This window comes from Pleurodeles waltl, chromosome 7 (genome assembly GCF_031143425.1).
Source record: "Pleurodeles waltl isolate 20211129_DDA chromosome 7, aPleWal1.hap1.20221129, whole genome shotgun sequence".
Lineage (NCBI taxonomy): Eukaryota > Metazoa > Chordata > Amphibia > Caudata > Salamandridae > Pleurodeles > Pleurodeles waltl.
In genome coordinates this window covers 1,030,604,456-1,030,624,528 of record NC_090446.1, presented here as the reverse complement: position 1 = coordinate 1,030,624,528, position 20,073 = coordinate 1,030,604,456, and the positions used below count along the sequence as shown (strand labels likewise).

Below are 20,073 nucleotides of genomic sequence, written 5' to 3'. Positions count from 1 at the left end.
GTCTGCTCAACATCTTGTGATTCTGGGCAAATCACTGAATCCCCACGTGCCTAAAAAAAATTTTTAATGTGACCTTGCGTAGTGTACATGGTGTTTGTATATAGCACTCCAATACATTTGTGTCAAGTCTGCGCTATATAAAACTGTAAAAGAAGACAAAGAAAGTGGGTCATAGGAAGGGCAGCCTTAGATCCAGTGAACTTTTTTTTTTTTACTCAACACTTTGAGACGGTCCGGAAATAAACAAACGACTTTCCCTTCATGCTTGTGTTTGTTTTGTGGAATCATAGCAGGTCCACTGCTTCCACCAATAAGAACCACAAAGAATTTAAGAATAGAACATGCACAGATGAGGTATACCTTTGACATTCTGAAAGTTATAGTTACTACTACAGAAGTGACTTGAAGCATATTAGCACACATGCAAACATTTTAGAAAAGGAAAGAAGGGTTGAGCAATAAACTCTGCTCGTCCGACAAAGTTTGCAGGGTTTTGCCCACTCTGCCTCAAGTGGGGAGTTCCGGATATACTCCGCCGGAGATTTTTCTTGCATGCAGCTTGCAAATGTTACGTTTGTGAGCAATCAAATTGAGAGGTAGACCGCCTCACAGCGAGATTTCTCAATGAAGGCTATCACAGCAGGTCACTACCACTCACGTTGAGGAAGGTGCCACTCATGTTGAGAAAGCTGCTGTTCGAATAGAAAATCTTACTTGAGCGACAGACAGAAGTTGCACCCTCTGGCATGCTGGGTGGTGCCGTTTGCGCTTATTTTACAGTGCTGGGCAAGCTCCTGGTGCTAAAAATCAGCATGAGCAGTGCATTGTACCGGAGTTCCACTCACCCGGGGCCCCCGTCACCTCGGGCCGAACCCCGGTGGGCCGCCAGAGATCACGGCTGTTGCAAAATGGGATAGTTGCGGCTCGCCCCCTGCTTCCCTACCTTTAGGAATTGTCGGGCCACGTTTTCCACTAAAAGCGCTGTCTCGGTTCGCCTAATCTCAGAGTTTTCAGCGGGAGTCGCCAACGGAGCTTTACAGGCGAGCGGCCATTACGGTCGTCGGCTTGGCCACACCCGAGTGCATGGATTTCTTGAATCAAATTCCCGCTGCAGCACTAAACACTTTCTTCATGCAATATACTGGTTTGGGCACACCAAGGACACACATGCCTGTGTGAGATATATGTTTCACTTATTTCCCCACACCTTACCTCCTCTGCCGCTGTGTCCCTGTTGATGGCCTGATATGTTTGCTGGGAATCTTAAAAAGAGTGTACAGGCCACCCCCCCAAATATCAGCCACAAGAGCTGTGAGAGTAACCCACAGCGTAGGGGTGCTGGGGTGGGGATACATAGGGACACAAGCTGAGAAAACAACACAGAAACAACGGAATGCAGGAGGGGATGGAAGGGTCGGGTGGGTGAAAGAAACAACAGAGAAGTAAGAATTTAAAGAAAAAGAAGAGAGAAGTACATGAATCCATTTGCGAGCAGCAGAAGGACACTAATAAAACTATCAATAAGTACTTGGGCCATGCTCCATTGGAGGGATAAACACATGATGGAGATATGAAGGCAAAAGTTAGACCGCACCCGCTGACCAATTAAAACCAGGGAAATGAGAGTGATGCGGAAACCAACCAGTGGTATGTAATGAGCAGGCTGAAAGCCCCTCTTATGTTTTTTTTTTAAAAGACAAAAAAATCGTTGCAAGTGACATTGCTGTCTTAAACGAGACCTACATTTTATTTTTAAGTGCACTCAATCATCACACTGTTTGTCACATTTAGTTCTTTTTCTCCTATATTCACTCTATACAGAAAACAATCCTTTCTTTCCTACTTTTGCCAAGCAGTAGCAAAGGTGGAAGATGTGGCTTTAACTTTCTACACTGTATGTGTGTACAAAATTAATGCAGGCAGAATGTATGCATGTCTGTATTTGCATGTGTTAGCACATTAAAGCCAATTAAAACCAATTGACTTTGTCATGCTTGTTTCCCATTGGAGATATCCCTCCACAGAATTCTCACTTATTTTAGGGATCAGCTGCAAGGCATGCTAGAAAAATGGGAGCAGGCTGATATCAGGAAATGATGCTGCGGTTATCTTCCACACTATGATGCCATGTGCCTTACTTTTTTCATGTCTGTACATATTTTCATGTCTGACAATCTTAAATGTTGCACACATATAACGTTTTGCCATACTCAGGAAATTGTATCTTTATTTTTTAACCATGTGGCATTATTGATCACATAAGTTTTCTTTTAATAAAACATTTTCTAGCTTACGCGTCAAGAATTTTCAATTCTATTAAGGACACGGAGGCGAGGATTATGCTTTCTCTTTCTTTTACTGTTCCAAACAGCAGACAATCATATAACAGTAAACAAAAAAACTTCAATACCCATGATACCCATAGTAATGTCGCATGGTCCAATAATATCTCAGGACCTATCCACATAAAAGCCATGACCTCGACAGTCACTTCCTCTTTCTTTGAAACAATCAGATAATAACCAAATGCAAAAGGAAACGGAGCTCCTTACAGAGTAATAGGCCAAGGTAGAAAACCATTCTGGAGTCCAACAACAGGTCTCAACTCCAATGGCGACCAGAAGCAACTTCAACTTCAACCGGGTCCTCTGAAACAAGAAGTCCGAACATAGTCTTCCATCAGCACAACAGGAGAAAAATCCAAGAATCACTGAGTCTTCTGATCCGTTCCTGAAGAAGATAAAGAATTGCAAGTAATATCTTTGCTGGATAAATCATCCACTCAAAATCATTATATTATCATTATAATCTAGGGCGGGAAAAAAAATACATAACAACATATCCTTTAAATTACATCAATTATATTAAATAATACTCCATTGTTGTATACAGTAATAAGGGTGGGACAAACCTCGCCTCCGTGTCCTTAATAGAATTGAAAATTCTTGATGCGTAAGCTAGAATTTTTTTTATTCTATGTCAGGACCGGAGGCTTCGATTATGCTCGTTTAAAGCTGATCAACTACCACAGTCGCCACATCAACTACTGGTTTGTGATAGAATTTTCTAAATGTAGATTCTAAACACCAATCTGCTGCTCTCATAATGTCCTCTAACCGAGAACCTAGAGCAAAGGTCTTGGACGCCATAGCCCCTCTAGCTGAATGAGCACCATACTTAGATGTGTCTATCCAAGCTTCGTTCATCAACCACCTCATCCATCTAGCCAAAGTGGCAACGGGGACAGGTTTAAAAGGTTTTTGCAAAGAAATCAACAATTGGCCTTTATCATCTTGTCTAATTTCACCAGTAGCAACTTCATAATCCTTCAAACATTGAACAACACACAAATGTTGATTATCGGGAAAACTAGGATATGTTACCTACCTGCAATTGGTCTTTGTTCTTCTAGTAATATTAAATGTAACTCCGTCTGGCGAGTAAGTTCTGCCCGCTAAATCCAAAGCTCTAACGTCTGAAACATGCTTACAAGCAATAAGGCAAAGTAACATGGTTAATTTTGCCGAAATTTGTTTCCTAGGCAAATAACGGTCGGAGGGCCATTTGTCAAACTTTTTTTAAATGACATCAACATCCCAAAGGATTGAGGAGGAGACGTCATACGAATCCCTTTTGTCACCTTACAGATAAAAGGTTGCTCCCCTACTGGTTTGCCTTCTACCTGAGAATGACCTGCAGAAATAGCTGACCTAAAATTATTCACGGTACGATAGGCAAGACCAGAACTCGCAAGTTCTGCCAGAAAGTTCACAATCATATCAACATCCGACCCCATGGGATCGATACTTCGTCTATCACAACAACTGGCCCATCTCCGCCAGGCTGAAGCATACCGCTTATGAGTGCCTGAAGACCAGGCTTGCTTGATGAAATCTGCAGCTTGTTGCGAAATGCCTGGGGAACTCCATCTTGCCCTGAAACCATCCAAACCATCAGCCAAAGTTGGTCCGACAGAACCAAGGGATGTTGAAAGCCCTCCGGACTCATCAGCAGATTCCGACGAGGCGGAATGAAAAGAGGAGGAGAGCAAGCTAACTGCAGAGCTACAGGGAACCAAGGTTGAGCCCTCCAAAGAGGGGTTTGAAGCAGAATCTCTACTTTCTGTCTTCTCACAACACCCTTGGAATCATCACAAATGGTGGAAAGGCATATCCCTGAAACTGGCTCCAATCCTGAAGTAAGGCATCTGTCGCCAGTGCCATCGGATCTGGTCGCCAGCTGAAGAAAACCGGAATCTGGCAATTGAGGCGTGAGGCAAAAAGATCTATGTCGCAAGGACCCAGTTCCAGAATTATCTGGTGAAAAAGATCCTGATTCAACCTCCAATCGCTGGCATCCCTCAAATATCTGGAGTTCCAGTCCGCAATTGTGTTCTGGGTCCCCGGGAGATACACTGCCGTGACACTCAATCGGTGAAGAAGGCAGTAATGCCAAAATTCCTTTGCTATCTCCGCCAACATTTTGGACTGATTTCCCCCCAGCTTGTTGACATATCTCACCGCCGATATGTTGTCCATCCTTAGTAAGATACAACAATCACCCTGTAGGTGAGAGAGATTCCTTATGGCAAAGGAACCCGTTAATAGTTCCAGACAATTGATGTGAAGATTCAGCTCCGCCTGAGACCAGCGACCTCCCGTCGTAATCGGACCACAACGTGCTCCCCAGCCCCACTGGCGGGCATCCGATTCTAATACTGCGTCCGGGAGAGAACCGAATATGGCTCTGCCGTTCCAGGCCTCCATATGGTTCAACCACCAAAGAATTTCCGACCGAACTTCCTCGGTTAATGGGATCTGTTCCGAGTAGGAAAGGCCCAGGCGCAGATGTTGAATTTTTAACCTCTGAGGAGCCCGGTAATGAAGGGGAGCCGGAAAAATGGCTTGAATTGAAGAGGACAGAAGCCCCACTATCCTGGCAATGGCCCTCAATGACACTGTCTGTTTTGCCAAAGCTGACCTCAACTCCCGTTTGATATTGCGAATCTTGGGAGAGGGAAGAATGAGCTGAGCTCGCACTGAATCTATTTGAAAACCCAGAAAATCTTTCAACTGAGAGGGATTCAGCAATGACTTCTGCACATTGATGATGAATTCCAGATCCTGCAACAGCTGAATAGTCCACGATAAATGACTCCGGAGAGTCTGAGGATCCTGAGCCATCAGCAAGATGTTATCCAGGTAGATTATCAGTCGAACCCCTTTGGCACGAAGCAACTCTACTACTGGTCTCAACAGTTTTGTGAAGCACCAAGGGGCAGATGACAGGCCGAATGGAAGAGCTTTGAACTCTAGACACTGACCCCTCCACAGAAACTGCAGGAATCGTCTGTGAGGTGCGAAAATCGGAATTGACAGGTAAGCATCCTTCAGATCTAGACAAACCATCCAATCCCCTTCCAAAAGAATGTCCCTCAACATATGAATCCCTTCCATTTTGAAGTGTCTGTATAAAATCCAGCCATTGAACTCTTTGAGATTTAAAACAAGGCGGTGACCTCCCCCTTTCTTGTCCACCAGAAAAATAGGGCTGATGAAACCTCTTGGATGAGGGGACGAAAACTCCACAGCTCCTTTGTCCAGCAGAGATTGGACTTCTAGATCTATAGTGGACAGATCTGCTAGGGAAAAATACATTGGAGCAGGGGATGAAGTTGCTTCGGGGTACTGAAAAACTCCAGTCTGAATCCCTTCACTGTTTGGAGAACCCAAGGATCTCCCGAAATCAGTTTCCAATTGTGAAGGAATGAACTGACCCTGCCCCCCAAAGTCACTTGAGAAGAGGAAATAACACTTACCAGAATATCCTGGATTGAACCTTGTTCTCCTCTTCTTGGACCCCTGCGGAATCCGGCACGAGAACGGGTGGGGTAGATAGTGGTCTCCGCAGGTTCTCCATATTAGCCTCTCCTGCCTCTGGGGTAGTAAACTTGAGGGCTCTAGAAGGCTCCTCGGTCGGTCATACGCCCTCAATAACGACCAACCCTGAGAAAAAGGCCTTTTTAAGGGACATCTGGGCTTTGTCGAGAGAAGAATAGGTAGAGCAAAATCTAGAAAGTTCCTTAATAAAGGGGGTTCCAAATAACAAGCCATCCACTGCTGGACCTGCTTTGGAGGTAGCCAGATCATTGAGTTTAGGGTCAATGCGCATCAAAAAAGTCCGTCTGCGCTCGGCAGAAATAGCACAGTTAGTATTGCCCAGTTGGCAAATAGCTCTCTGTGCCTATCCAATAAGTATATAGTGTCTACCGCCATACCAGATGCCTTATAGTGGAAGGCTAACTCAAGAATTTTAGTAAGTGGGGCAGACATATCCAAAAGTTTATCCTGGCAATTACGCCAAGCTCTATCTAAACCCTTTTTTGGGGTCCTTAGAATTTTTTTTCATAAACGTCACCATAGTGGGATCCACTTCAGGTGTGTCCGCCACTTTCCCGTCTAAATCAGGTCTGGGACGTTCGGCTCGAAGACGAGCGCAAACCTCTTTGTCGAAACTTTTACCAAATGGGATTGTACGTAAGTGGCCACCTCCAGAGGAGGCACCCAGTTAGATGCCCTAGGGTGAACTATATCAGTGGGGTCAAAATCTAGAACCTTGGGAGGAGACGCATGTCTTTTGGATTTTTTGCTGGGCCCTGGCACATCTGAATCATCTGAGTCAGAAGAGGCGTCGTTATTAGAGGACGAAGGAGTATCAGCATCTGTTTTATTGCAATAATTTTGTTCGCCGGTTGTTTTGCTGCGTAATTTCTCAAAGGCAGCAGCCTGATCAGAAGGGGTTGTGGAAGCACTCTGATTCTCCTTGTCCATGGGTTTAGGATGATCAGAAGGGGCAGGGAGTCCCGACATCCAACCTTGATTACGAGCGTAATCAAGTAACTGACCCGAAAAAGGACCTAACGCCTTCACTAGGGCATCATTAACAGATTGCTGTACCCTAGTGTCAAGGGCTTCGACCAGATTCATTTCCAGCCGGTCAAAATTATCTTCAGGATAATAACCTGATTCTTCACCCTGCCAATGGGCCATTCTCCTGAAACAAGAATAATTCACTCTACAAAGTAATTTCAATCAGGAGTTCAATGGGGGAGTGCAAAAAACCCCTGCCAGGCCAAACAACACGTTTCCAAATAAAGTGTGGAGGGAGCAGCCTGGGTAAAAAAGGCACTCTAGGCAGAGCCTGTTTGAATTTGTACAAACCTAAGCACAGCTGTAGGGCGTCAGGGGAGCACAGTATGGGGCCACAACGAAGAGGCAGCAAGCACTGTCGTGTCGCAGATGCGAGTCGGCTCTCCCTGAAAGTGAAAGGGAAAAAAGCCGTCTTGCACGCGCGACACGACGCGATCACCGAAATAGAAAAAGGACTACGCGATCAGCACGTAGTCCGCTCCACAGAAAACAAATTCGACCATACGGCGCGAGTAACAAGAACACACATGCGCGCTGAAAGCGCTAAACAAATTACAGTAATAAAGATCCTGCACAATGTCAAAACGCATATAAATAGCAAGGAAATATGAGAAGTACTTATCTGCTGCAGAGCAGCAAAGAAAGAGGAAGTTACTGTCGAGATCATGGCTTTTATGTGGATAGGTCCTGAGATATTATTGCGCCATGTGACATTACTATGGGTATTATGGGTATTGAAGTGTTTCTGTTTCCTGTTATATGATTGGCTGCTGTTTGGAATAGTAAAAGAAAGAGAAAGCATAATCGGAGCCTCCGGTCCTGACATAGAATCTAAAATTACCGGCTGAAATGAAATTCCGAAGATAATCGAGGGCCTCCTTTGTGAAATTAGTTATCTTTCCACAACTTAAACAGCACATTGCCAGTGGCTTTGTTGTATTCTCCAATGCTTCTGCGTTGCAACAGAATGTAATCTTGGAATAATGCATTGTTTTAAACATCTTTGAATGAGTGGTTAATTGTTTATTGAAGGACGGAATATGGATAAAGTTAATGTAACCAACTTCTGCATTACTATCTTACCGAAACTTGCCAACAAATGATTTTGCCACCGAGGGGACACGTCAGCCTAAAACTAGGCGGCTTACTGGAGTAGAAGAACTCTGCAGATATCCATTCTTAGATCCTCGCAAAATCAGCTTACTAACAACTGGATCATTAACAAACTGTGATAAAAAGAGAATAGAATTACGCCCTTTAACATATCACCAGTACAGCGCAGGTACTTAGGTCCTGCCCCACTCCATGTGGAGCTAGTGCCAATTCTCCATGTCGAAACTGGCCTATGTCCTCACACTGCAGCAACTAAATTAGAGCTCTTCTTAATTAACACTTAGCTGCCTCCAGCAAATGCAGTCAATCACTCATTCACTGTGCTCTCCAAGCATAAAGGATACTTGCTCATCCACTGCAAACAAGAAACTAGGCTGATCCTAAACTTTTGACTGCTGTTGTAAACGTACCATTCGTTGTGAGATCATATGATCTAGCTTATGCTGATAGGGTGAGTAACCTCAAAGAAAGTTGCAGTATTTAAGCCCTGAAGGCTATAAAAAACATAGGTATCTACCTACAAACTGAAGACAGTAAAGCCACCCACTTTATAAGTAATAATTGTTGCCAAGTACCGTACTACATTAGCAGCCTAGTAATCCATGGGATGCATATCCTATTAAAACTTGTCCCTTATTACAATAAATCAGGATAATGGAATCTGAACATGAAATGTTGCACTTTAAGCTAGAAATGCTTTCTTAAGAGGGTTTTTTAAACATAAGCCCATCTCAACACATAGTTAGGATTGTAAACCAATATCTGAGATTACAACAGACTGGAAGAGACATGTATATTTTTATTTCCTTGCTTGTGTAGGTTCTTTTGGGGACTCCAAAGTTTCAACAGAAGATTACATTGGATGGCTGAAGGATTACTGTGAGTCATTTTATTACGGACTGAGAGTAAGGATCCTGGAACCTGTGCCTGTAAAGGATACAGAATGTGTGTTCCGAGTCAACGCGTGCACTCAAAATCTACAGATCCATGCAGGTATTTGTGAAAGGGAAAATCCAAATAATTTGTATTTTTTGTAAGGGTTAACTATTGACTGAGGAAAAGGGGGAGGAGTGTTTTTGATTTTGCCAAAGTGTTATGCTTTTGTGAAGTAAAAAACCCTGTGCACATGACAATTGAATTCTAAAAGAGTTTATTAACAAAAGAAAAATATATTATATGCGAGTCAACAACAAAATAACTGAACACCCTAAGCAAACAAAGGACACAAATATATAGGATTTCACTAATACGCTTCCAATAGGAATCACATAATATCGAAAAACAAAGGTAATGCACAGGTGCCAGAGTCTGAGATTATGAAAAGGAAGAAATAAGCTTCAGTTGTTACAATAATGTAAATATTTTCGGCTGAGCAAGCTAATGAACACTTTACTCAGGAGTAAAGGGGTGAACGAGAGGCTCGAATCTACATAAATGTGCGCCCATTAAGCCAAAGCAGGTAGTTCAGCACTACTGACTAAAACATTTCACAACAAAGAGTGCAAACAGTATACGTTTGGATAGATATTTACTTTTCACCAGAAGATGTAACAACCTAGGTATTCAATTTGATATTGAGAACGTTAAAAGCTATATACAAAAAACAATGAGGGCTTCTCCAACCTGTGACCACAGATGACACATCTCAGGGCAATATATATCACCAACAGATTAACGCTGTTAAGCACAAGGTACTCCCAATAGAATCGGTTTATTTGCAAATATGTGGTGATTATGCAAATAAACTGATTCTCTTGGGAGTACCTTGTGCTTAAAAGCTTTTCTCTTTTGGCTGTATTTGGACTTTTATGTCAGGTTTGCTCCCTTAGGAGCTGTTCTCCCTCATGTGAGGTTGGGGTGCATCCTGATATATATATATATATACATATTTTTTTTCTCTCTTAAAAAACAAAGGTTACAGGGGTTCAGAGAGAGGTTCTGAATTTACTCGTACAAAACCATAGAAATTCAGCAGTTACAGGTAGAACAACTATAACTTGTGACCTAAGGTAACTATAACTCACGCCCCCGCCATGCACAGTTTCCTCTTCAATAATTTGACTGGTAATGTTTCATTGAAATTTTTATTGACGTTATAAAAGTTGTCATGACTTTTGTAATATCTAGAGTAATTAGCAGTGCATGACGAGGGCTCGAATTATAGTTACCTTAGTCAGCGAGTTATAGTTATTTGAAATAAGTCTAGCTATAACTCCTGAATTTCTCTGGTTTTGTGCGAGTTAATTCAGAATCTAACTATAATGTCGCTGTAACATTTGTTTTTTTCAGTGAATTTGTATTTTGTTTTTTTAAGTAAAGTATTTTTCATTACTATGTGTTAATCCAACGACCGCCACACTTGGCCTTCGCTGAGTGCAGCGGGGGTTTGCTGCAGGGCCTGCTGTGGCCAGTCCCCACTGCCAAACCCCCTAACCACCCAGCCCCACGCTGCGCACAGCCTGTAGCCATGCGCAGTGGGAGTTGGCCGCAGGGCCTGTCTCTCTGGGTGTGAGAATAGGTGTGAGAAGGTATCTCTGGGTGTGAGACTGGCTGTGAAGGGTGTGAGAGTGGGTGTGAGAGGGTCTTTGTTGGTGTGAGAGTAGATGTGAGCGTGTCTGATTGCATTCCAATAAATGAAAGATGCATTGACAGCCACAAAGGATTTCAAGATGTTTTTCAAGTTGCAAACGCCAAGTGAGCACACTTGCTTTACCTTCGCCAAGCCTAGGAGGTAGGATCATTTGTCCTTTCCAGAAGTGGAGCTTCAACTGGGACACATGTTACGTTTATATTTGTAAGTGCTTCCTGTTGAGGTTTTCTCTCTGAAATGAGCATCATGGCCAGAATGGAAGCTCACCTGGTCGTTTATTCACCAAGAGTCCACAGTTTGCACAAAACATCTATCTAACTGGAGCACTTTGTACTGATTAGGTGGTAAGTGCTACCTCGTTGGGTAAATATCCAGTGTGGGGGTGGAGGGGGTCACACGGCCCCCCTCCCTGGCCGATTTCGGCCCGGGGACCCCATTCCCTAGGTACCCTCTATAATTGCATAGGGGCGTGCGTCTCCCCTCCATGGGCCAATTGTGGCCCCAGGAACCCCATCCTCTGGAGCCCAGCCTTCAATAAATGAAGGAGGGGGCCACGCAGCACCCTCCCTCGGCCGATTTTGGCACCAGGGACACCATTCCCTGGGGCCTGGCCTTTTGATACTTTTTTGTTGGGGGGAGAGAGGGAGGCTGGAGTGGCTCCTCCTTCTCCAGCTGATTTCGGCCCCAGGGTACCCATCTCCTGGGGCCCGCCATCTCTCTTGGTTGCCCTCCAGGGCACCCAGTGTGTGTTGAATACCATGGGGGAAACCTCAGGGCTCCTGCGGGATCCACCATGGCTGTCGCAGACCAGAAGCTTCTAAACATGCAGCTTCCTGACTGTGAGAGCCTTAGTTTCCTCCACTTCCAGCAAGAGAGACCTGTTTGACAGCTCCCACTTGCTGGAACGGGAGTGTTTGCTCTGACTTGGCAGGATGTGTCAAAGTCCCCACCAAGTCAGAGCAAGCTTCTATGTTCCAGGACATAGCAGCAGCCGGCCCTGAGGCGTGGCGGTCCCTAGGGTCATTATTGGCTCCTGAGGAGGGGCCGCATAGCCCCTCTCCAATATTTGAAATTTTCCCTGAGGAGGTGGTGGTTCCCTGCGGTCCTCGTCAGACCCCTTCCTCATCATTTTTCAGCCTCAGGTAGGTGGTGGTTCCCAGGGCTGCGGGGGGCCATGTGACTCCCCCTTAATGTGAAATAAATTGCCCCTGGGAGGTGGCGGTGCCCGGGGCTCTGGGGCAGGCCATACGGGTCCCCCCATATTAAATTATTGTTTTACCCCAGGGAGGTGGTGGTCCCCAGGGCATGGTGGGGCCACGCAGCCCCCCTGCATATTTGCCTCTGATCACCCCAAGGAGGTGGCAGTCAACAGGGCTAAAACAAGCCATAGGAGGGGTGGCACCATGCACCCCCCTTCTTTTCAAAGCCCCCAATGCCCCAGGACATGGCCCACCCGGAGGCAAAATAGAAAGAAAATGGCAGGAAACTGCCTTTTTTTTCAAATGTCAGGAAAATCCGCGGATTCTGATCTGTAGATTTTCCCTACATTAAAAAAGAAATGCATTTTAGGCCTGGTGGGGTCTGTAAGGGACCTCTAGACCAAGGCTAGAGGCTCAGGGTGACCCTACGTTGGCCCTTTTTCTTTTTGTTTTATATTTATTCTGGTATTCAGGCTGAAGCTGAATCCCAAGATGGCTGCCAACACTTCCTCGTTGAAGTGTTGGCAACCAGTCACATATCAGCACGGTTAGATTTGTGTCCCTAGATAGCTATATTTGTTTGCCCTTTAATATCTCTAAAACCACTGAACGAATTTACACCAAATCACAAAAAGCGTGATTTCTGGACCAAGAGCTACATTTCTGCCAGATTTGGTGTAATTCGGTACAATGGTTCGGGCTATAGTTGTGTTCAAAATCCCTATGGGAAAAGGCATGGGATAAACGCGTTTTGGGACCCCCCATTTTTCTCAGCCCCTGCTTGAAGGATCACCCTGAAACTTTCAAGACAGCTGCTGAACTGACATTTTGAAAATTTTGTGAAGATTCGTCAAGCGGCGCAAAAGTTATTGTCAAAACAAAAAACGCTTTTCCTATGAAACTAGGTCCTAACTATAACTACTTACTGGCAACCGCCAGTAGGTAATAAATATAAGTACATAAATGTGTATATATATATATATATATATATCTCCATCCTTAGAAATGCACTGAAAAAACGAAGGGCAGAGTAACGTTATAGTTAGGTGAATTTGTCAGTGACAACATTAACGTTTTAAAGTAAAAAAGAAAAAAAGCTAACATAGCAGCGCTAACTATAACTTGCGACCCCGCCATGCACCGCTTATGACTTCAGATATTACATCATTCATGACATGTTCTATGACATCATTTCTGACATCACTGATGACATCTTTAATGACATCCCTCATGACATCACTGATATCATCAAGTTATAGTTAGTGCTACTAACTATAACTGGTAAATTTCTGTGTTTAATTTTTTTTTTAGTTCAAAACGCTCACCTAATTGTAACAGGCTCTGCAGCCAGCAATCTCCCATACAACCAGTCCCACGTTGTGCTTGGCATTTGGCCATGCACAGTGGAGAGTTGGCTATAAGGCCTGGTCCAGGGGACCCCATTCCCAGGGCATCTTTTTTTTTTAATTAAAAGGGAGGGAGTCATGTGGCCCCACACCCCAACCCCCCAGGACTACCTTTTTATCCCAATCCCCAGGGGCCAGGTGTGCTTGTTTGGGGGAGGTGGGAGTTATGCGGCCCTCCTCCCCTGGCTAATTTCGGTCCCGGGTATCCATCTCCTGGGGCCTAAGGCAATTTTTATGGGGATGGGTCATTTGGCCCCCCCTGCCCAGGCTGCTGTCAGCCCGAGGACCCCATCCCCGTGGTCCAGCGATATTTCTAGGGGGAGTGGGACACGCAGCCACTCTCCCCAAGCCAATGTCGAACCCTGGGTACCCCATCCCCTGCGGCCTGGTGCATTTTTAGGGTAGGGCAGCGGACATACAGCCCTCCTCCAGGGGGTGTTTTCTGCCCTGGGGACCCCATCCCCCAAGGCCCAGCAGTATGGTCCAGGGGAAGAGGGCATGCATTACCCCTCTCCCCCCGGGCCATTGTTGGCCCCATTGACCCCAACCCCTTGTGCCCTGGCGCAACAAAAGTGTGTGCCCTGGTGCCCACCCAGGGCACTCACCACACTGTCACTGAGGGCTGTATCACTGCGGGCAGGGAAGCAGATCTAAAGTCTGCCTCCAGCAGGCGGAAGCATGTTTGAAGCTCCTACTAGCTGGGAGCAGACTTGGTGTTTGCTCCTGCTTGGCGGCAGATTTAAAAATGCTCCCCCCAAGCGAGAGCAAACACAGGTTCCCCTGCCCATGCGGCTACGTACATAGAAACTGCAGTGTCCTGAGGGTGGGCGCCCCTTTCATATAGAGGTTCGAGGAAAGGGGCAACACAGGCCCTCTCCACATAAATATTGATACCCCTGGGCCTCATGAGGCTTGGGAAGGGGGGCCACGCTGCCCCTTTCACCATAAAAATTAATGTAGGTCCCAGGAGTGGGCTCCACTGGGCCTTTAATGGCTCTGGGAGGGGGCTGCATGTCCTGCCCCATAAAAATTGTTTTTGGCCCCGGGTCTAGGCTTCCTGATGCTTATAATAAATAAATGTAGTCTGGCCACCATTTTTTTTTTTTTTTTGATTCCTGTGAGAGTGTCGCAGGATCGAGTTTTTTTTTTGCTGTTGTTTATTTTCCTTTTTTGGCACTGGTGGGGTCCCTCTGTGTCCCCAACATGGGGCCTAGGAGGGTCAGGATGTATGTATGTATGTATGTATGTATGTGTATATATATATATATATATATCGTGTTTTTTTTCAACTTCATGACAGTGGACTGAGGGGGTCATTCTGACCCTGGCGGTCATGGACCGCCAGGGCCAACGACCGCGGAAGCACCGCCAACAGGCTGGCGGTGCTTCTGGGGCCATTCTGACCGCGGCGGTACAGCCGCGGTCAGAAAAGGGAAACCGGCGGTTTCCCGCCGTTTTCCCGCGGCCCCAGGGAATCCTCCACGGCGGCGCTGCAAGCAGCGCCGCCATGGGGATTCCGACCCCCTTCCCGCCATCATGTTTCTGGCGGTTTTCACCGCCAGAAACAGGATGGCGGGAGCGGGTGTTGTGGGGCCCCTGGGGGCCCCTGCAGTGCCCATGCCACTGGCATGGGCACTGCAGGGGCCCCCTAACAGGGCCCCATTGAGATTTTCAGTGTCTGCTTGGCAGACACTGAAAATCGCGACGGGTGCAACTGCACCCGTCGCACACCAGCAACTCCGCCGGCTCCATTCGGAGCCGGCATCCTCGTTGCTGGTGCTTTCCCGCTGGGCGGGCGGGCGTCCTTTTGGCGGTCGCCCGCCAGCCCAGCGGGAAAGTCAGAATGACCGACGTGGTCTTTTGACCGCGGTACGGTCTTCTGGCGGTTCCCGCCAGGCGGGCGGCTTCTGCCGCCCGCGGGGGTCAGAATGACCCCCTGAGTCCTCTAATGGCTGCCACCAGTATTTTCTCATGTTGCTAGCAGCCAGTAAGAGCGTTCGTTCCTGCTGGAGTCTAACTCCCACTGCTGGAGCAAGAATGCCCATGGGGAAAAAAAGCTCACTGGGCTAATCAGAATGCTCAATTTTTTACACTGGCTCTTCCGCAAGAGACTTGAAGACTCTTGCAAGCCTAACTGTCAAAATATGCAATTATTTCTGACCCTTCATTTCTCAAAAACTACTGTATGGATTTACAGCAAATCACAAAAAAACACAATCTGCTATCCAAGATCTAGCTTTCTGATGAATTTGTTGTAATTCCGTTCAGCAGTTTTTGCTGTAGCCCGTGAATTCTATGGAACATGCATGGGGATTTTGGGTTCTGGGACACCCCTTTTTTCTCAGCCCCCTCTTGACAGATCACCCCAAAGCTTTCCAAATAGGAGCTAAAGTGGATGAACTTTTGTTTTGGAAAGCTTTGTGAAAATTCATCAAATGGGGCCAAAGGTATTAGCAAACCAGAAAATGCTCTTTCTCTTGAAAAGCAGACCTAACTATAACCACCTAGTGGTGACCACCAAAATATATACATAGAGTATTAGATGCATTATCTGGTGAAGTGTTATTCTCATCTTGGGATCTGATATACAAGACATAGGTACTACTGATTGGACAGCCTATTTAGCAGGATATTTGGGGGCATGAAATAGACACTCCCAGAGCAGAGTACTGTTATGATAATTTGAATGAAAGTGGGAGCCCCACTTTTGATTGATGTGTAATTTGATAGTGTCTTCTGGATATATTTTGATACCCTTTGTAAGGAAAGAGATGCTTAGAATAATTTGTCAAGTAAAAGTGCTGAGATAGAGAGCCCGTCATTCGATTGAGAAGTAATAGTGGCTGCTAGTTCTATTTTGACACCCTGGACAAGGAATTGAGGTGCTCAGAAAGATCTGTCAAGTATTAGGAACATGGCAGTTGAAATCCCTTCTTCAAACCAGTGGGAAACTAGATAGCAGGGATATTTAAAAAAAAACATGTTCAATAAATACCATGTATTGTGAGTTGAGCAGAAAACATTCAAAAGGCTGATTTGGAGGAGGAATAGAACATGCTGCTAATTGGACTAATCTGCACAGACGGTTAACAGTGTACAGATTATATAACAAAAGGAGTCTGACTCTTGTGGAGTAAAGTGGAGACCACAGATATAATAAATATGCAATGGTAAACTACAGCCTGCCAACATTTTCTGATTTTAGTTTGTTCCATTTGTACAAGATGAGTTTCCAGCAAGACCACAACCCCAATCTAAAGTGGTTGAGAAAGGACAAGATCATCCTACATGTGATGTTCTGGTTGTGAAAGATGTGGAGCCTAATCATGTAAGAGAATAGAGAGGAACAATGAGTATCAGTTGACCCACCTGGGTGAGGCGTCTTCTTAAAGTTACCTATGTGTGAGAAACTGAAGACCTAAGTCCCATATGAGCATGGGTGTTTGCACCTCAAATTTAAATTCATATAAACCTCTTTATCCCTACATTATTCCAGGGCACATACCACACAGCAGTGCAACATGTGAAATATCTTGTCAAATTGGGAAACAAGATGAAACATAACTTTTGTAGTTAGAGGGCAGGTCCCTCATAGTAGAGTCTGGTGCCACTCAGGTAAGAGGCAAGTCCTTCAATTCATGTTAGTCCCTTAGTTTACAGCCGCAAGGCCCTGTTAGAGCTACATCTAACTGTCCCTGTCTTTTAACTTCCACTCCAGACCACACACCAACATTTAGTTACCTCATTCATGTTCAACATTTCAGAAACCAACCTAGACATTCAGGGAGTGGGGATAAACAGGATGCTACACATCTTCCATTCTCACAATTAGTAAAAACAAACGATCTGCCATTCCCTCGCCTATAAAAGACAATCTTTAAGAATCTCACAATCACCAACATTTCTAGGTTACACATTCACCCAACAAACAACGTGTTAAACTCTTTAATACCCACACAGAGACACACATATCACAAACAGTAGTCAGATAAGCTCTGTGACAGCTTAGATATGAGGCTCTCCACACCTCATATCAAAGAAAGAAACAAGACAACTATGTTGTAACCACCACTGCACAACGATTCAGATCCATGACTTGCAAGTCTGGCGATCTTCTTTGACATAAGGCCTTACCACTGTGTGCCTGGGCACTCACAATAACACCATAGAAAGATTATGCATGCAGGATCTGTAGTCATGGACACTCGGTCACACGACAGCCAAGGCATGGAACCTCCTTTCAACCAAGGGTTTCCCATCATCTCTAAATCAACGCATTCAAGGCACAAAACAGAATATTACGTCACAACTGCAGTCGTACATCATGTTCCCAGTCAGCTGAATCGCTTTACTAAACCACACAGCACAGCAAACTCAAACAGTCTACATCAACACACACCTCCACCAGGCCAATACATGCACACCACCCCCCACTCCTACCTGCAGCCCAGAACTTCAGCACGCCACACACCCAGTCACACTAGCTGGCCAAACCAAAATTAACAAGTCCCAGGTCAAAAAAGCACCCACTACCATGCCCTCTGGAAACTTCACCAGAAAAAGTTGCTTTCTTCTGCATGCAATGTAGACATTCTCCAGTAGTTGCATACTCAAAATTACATACAACTATCGAACTTTGTGTAGTCCAGCTATAGAACCAGTAACACCAGACCACATCAGCAGGTAAAAAAGTATTCACCTACAACACACTAGAGCTACACCAAACACAACACTTAGCAACTCATGTATATACAAACTTAATAAAATGCACCACAAGACAATCACAAACGTACTCAGCCAACTGTACCACACCTATGACTAATCTTCCCATTTGTGCTAAAAGATGACTTATACCAGAGCACTCTCATTTGAAACATGTTGCTATCTGCCACAACACCACAATGTAGTACATTTTCCCCACATTTTCACTCAATGAGGTACTCCCCCTTACAGCTTCTCACAACATGGTATTTCTCTACTCTCACATTGCTCCCATGGAGTATTCCCCATCCAACTCATCACAACATGGTACATCAGTTCCCCAACTTTACATACCATGGGAAACTCCCCCATAAAACATCTAGAGACAGTCTACTGCTCTTTCCCTCTTTTGCACCAACAAATACACAAGTGTACTATACTACTATCTCTTGTAATGGGATACTACTCTTCTCTACATCTACAGCAATTAGAGATGAACAACCTTGACATATCTACACAGCAACATGCAGATGGGTATTACACTCTTTTCCCAAACTGCTAGCTAGACTCCACATAGATTTGAAAGTTAATGCTCACATATTACTTTCATATCAACCTACAGATATATTATTTAAACATTTTCCACCTGTCTTGCAACACTAAGCATTGTGCACCATAATCATAAAATAAACTGTAATTCTAAAACAACAGAAGTCCACTTAATTGAAAAATTACTAACCCAACATATGCATTACCATTAGAATGCATATGGCACATGTCTTTATGCAGGAATCACCAACCAAACGTTTCCCCAACCTAATGAACCTCACTGTTGGTATGAAACAAGGCACATTTCTTAACCAAAGCACTTAGACTATCATGAACACCACAAATGCAAAAAAAAAAACGATGATGAAGTAACTGAATATCATATTTTAATATTACCATTGGACAAATGCCTGGCAGGGCTTTTTTCCCTCCAGTTGTGTTTATTCATCAAAAACTAAGCATAACACTCAAAACAGTACCATATACAATAAGTGTACAGATAATAAGGCAACTCCACCCACGCTTTCTAGGAAGGGCGCAGCCTCTGTGTCCATGATGCCGAACCGTGCTCTCCTTCAAGGGTACAAAAAGCTCAACACATAAGTTCTAACTGAGCATGGGCAACTACATAGCAAAGCAAGGAACCCAGCAGTACGTGCACTGGTGGGGTTAAAGCTCATTGCAGTACGAGCAACCACCTTCCATGAATACATCACCTGAAGTAGTATTCATTTGTTGTCCAGTCCGCCCAGATATAAGTGGGTACTTCGGACTCCCTGAAGCAATGCAAAGAGATCGGGTGATGCTTTGGCGGATATGGAACGAAGGTAGCATTTAGGCAGTCAATCTCGGAGTGTGAAAGGCTTCTAGTACAGCGGGGTTAATTAGACAGAGCAGTGCAAATCACATTTTATGGTACATTGAACGATAACAACTAGATGGTGGTTCTGTGTGGTGAAAACAAGAAGATAGAGGTTCCGGTATAAAGATTAAGATCCTTTAATCAGCCTGCTACAGTGACCTTTCCCTTGCCAGTCTCACTCTAACTGGTCCAGGAATTCAAACATCAACATTCCTTCTCATACTTGGAAGGCGAGCGCTCCTCAATACGAGTCAGGCGCTCATGAAAGCAAAGTTTCCAAGTATGACACATCCTTCTCCCTTATACATTTACACTACAAATAATAAAAACTAAGTTAAATGCAATGGACAGCTCCCTAAATTGGGAATGATATACCTTAAAATACAAATAACAGGAAGAAAAAGCTAAAAATAAAGTAAAATACAATTCAATGAAGTTAAAATACAATTCAATGAAGTTTACATTCAAACTCAAATGCTTAAAGTCAAGCATTAGATGAAAGAATCAAGTTATTTTGTTTTAATGAACAATTAGATTTGATTCTCTTACATAATCATTCAAATATGCAGGTGTTTTACTTTCTCTCTCTGCTTTGCCTTCCCTTCTATTACCACCCTCCTCCGTAACAACTTGATCACTCACACCTCCTCTAACATCACTTCTCGGAGGCAATGAAAGACGAATCATCAATAGATTTGCTAACTACTCCCTCAGTTAACATGAA

The 20,073-nt window shown here is 44.6% G+C and overlaps 1 protein-coding gene across 2 annotated transcripts in view; it reads left to right on the top strand.

Annotated features, from left to right (window-relative positions):
* AMZ2 (archaelysin family metallopeptidase 2) overlaps window positions 1-20,073 on the top strand; it is a 301,951-nt gene that overhangs the window by 82,006 nt on the left and 199,872 nt on the right. For both annotated transcript variants that reach the window (XM_069199871.1, XM_069199873.1), the window contains exon 4: window positions 8,862-9,035. In XM_069199871.1, the coding sequence (XP_069055972.1) occupies window positions 8,862-9,035 (174 nt within the window). The remainder of the gene's footprint in view (window positions 1-8,861; window positions 9,036-20,073) is intronic.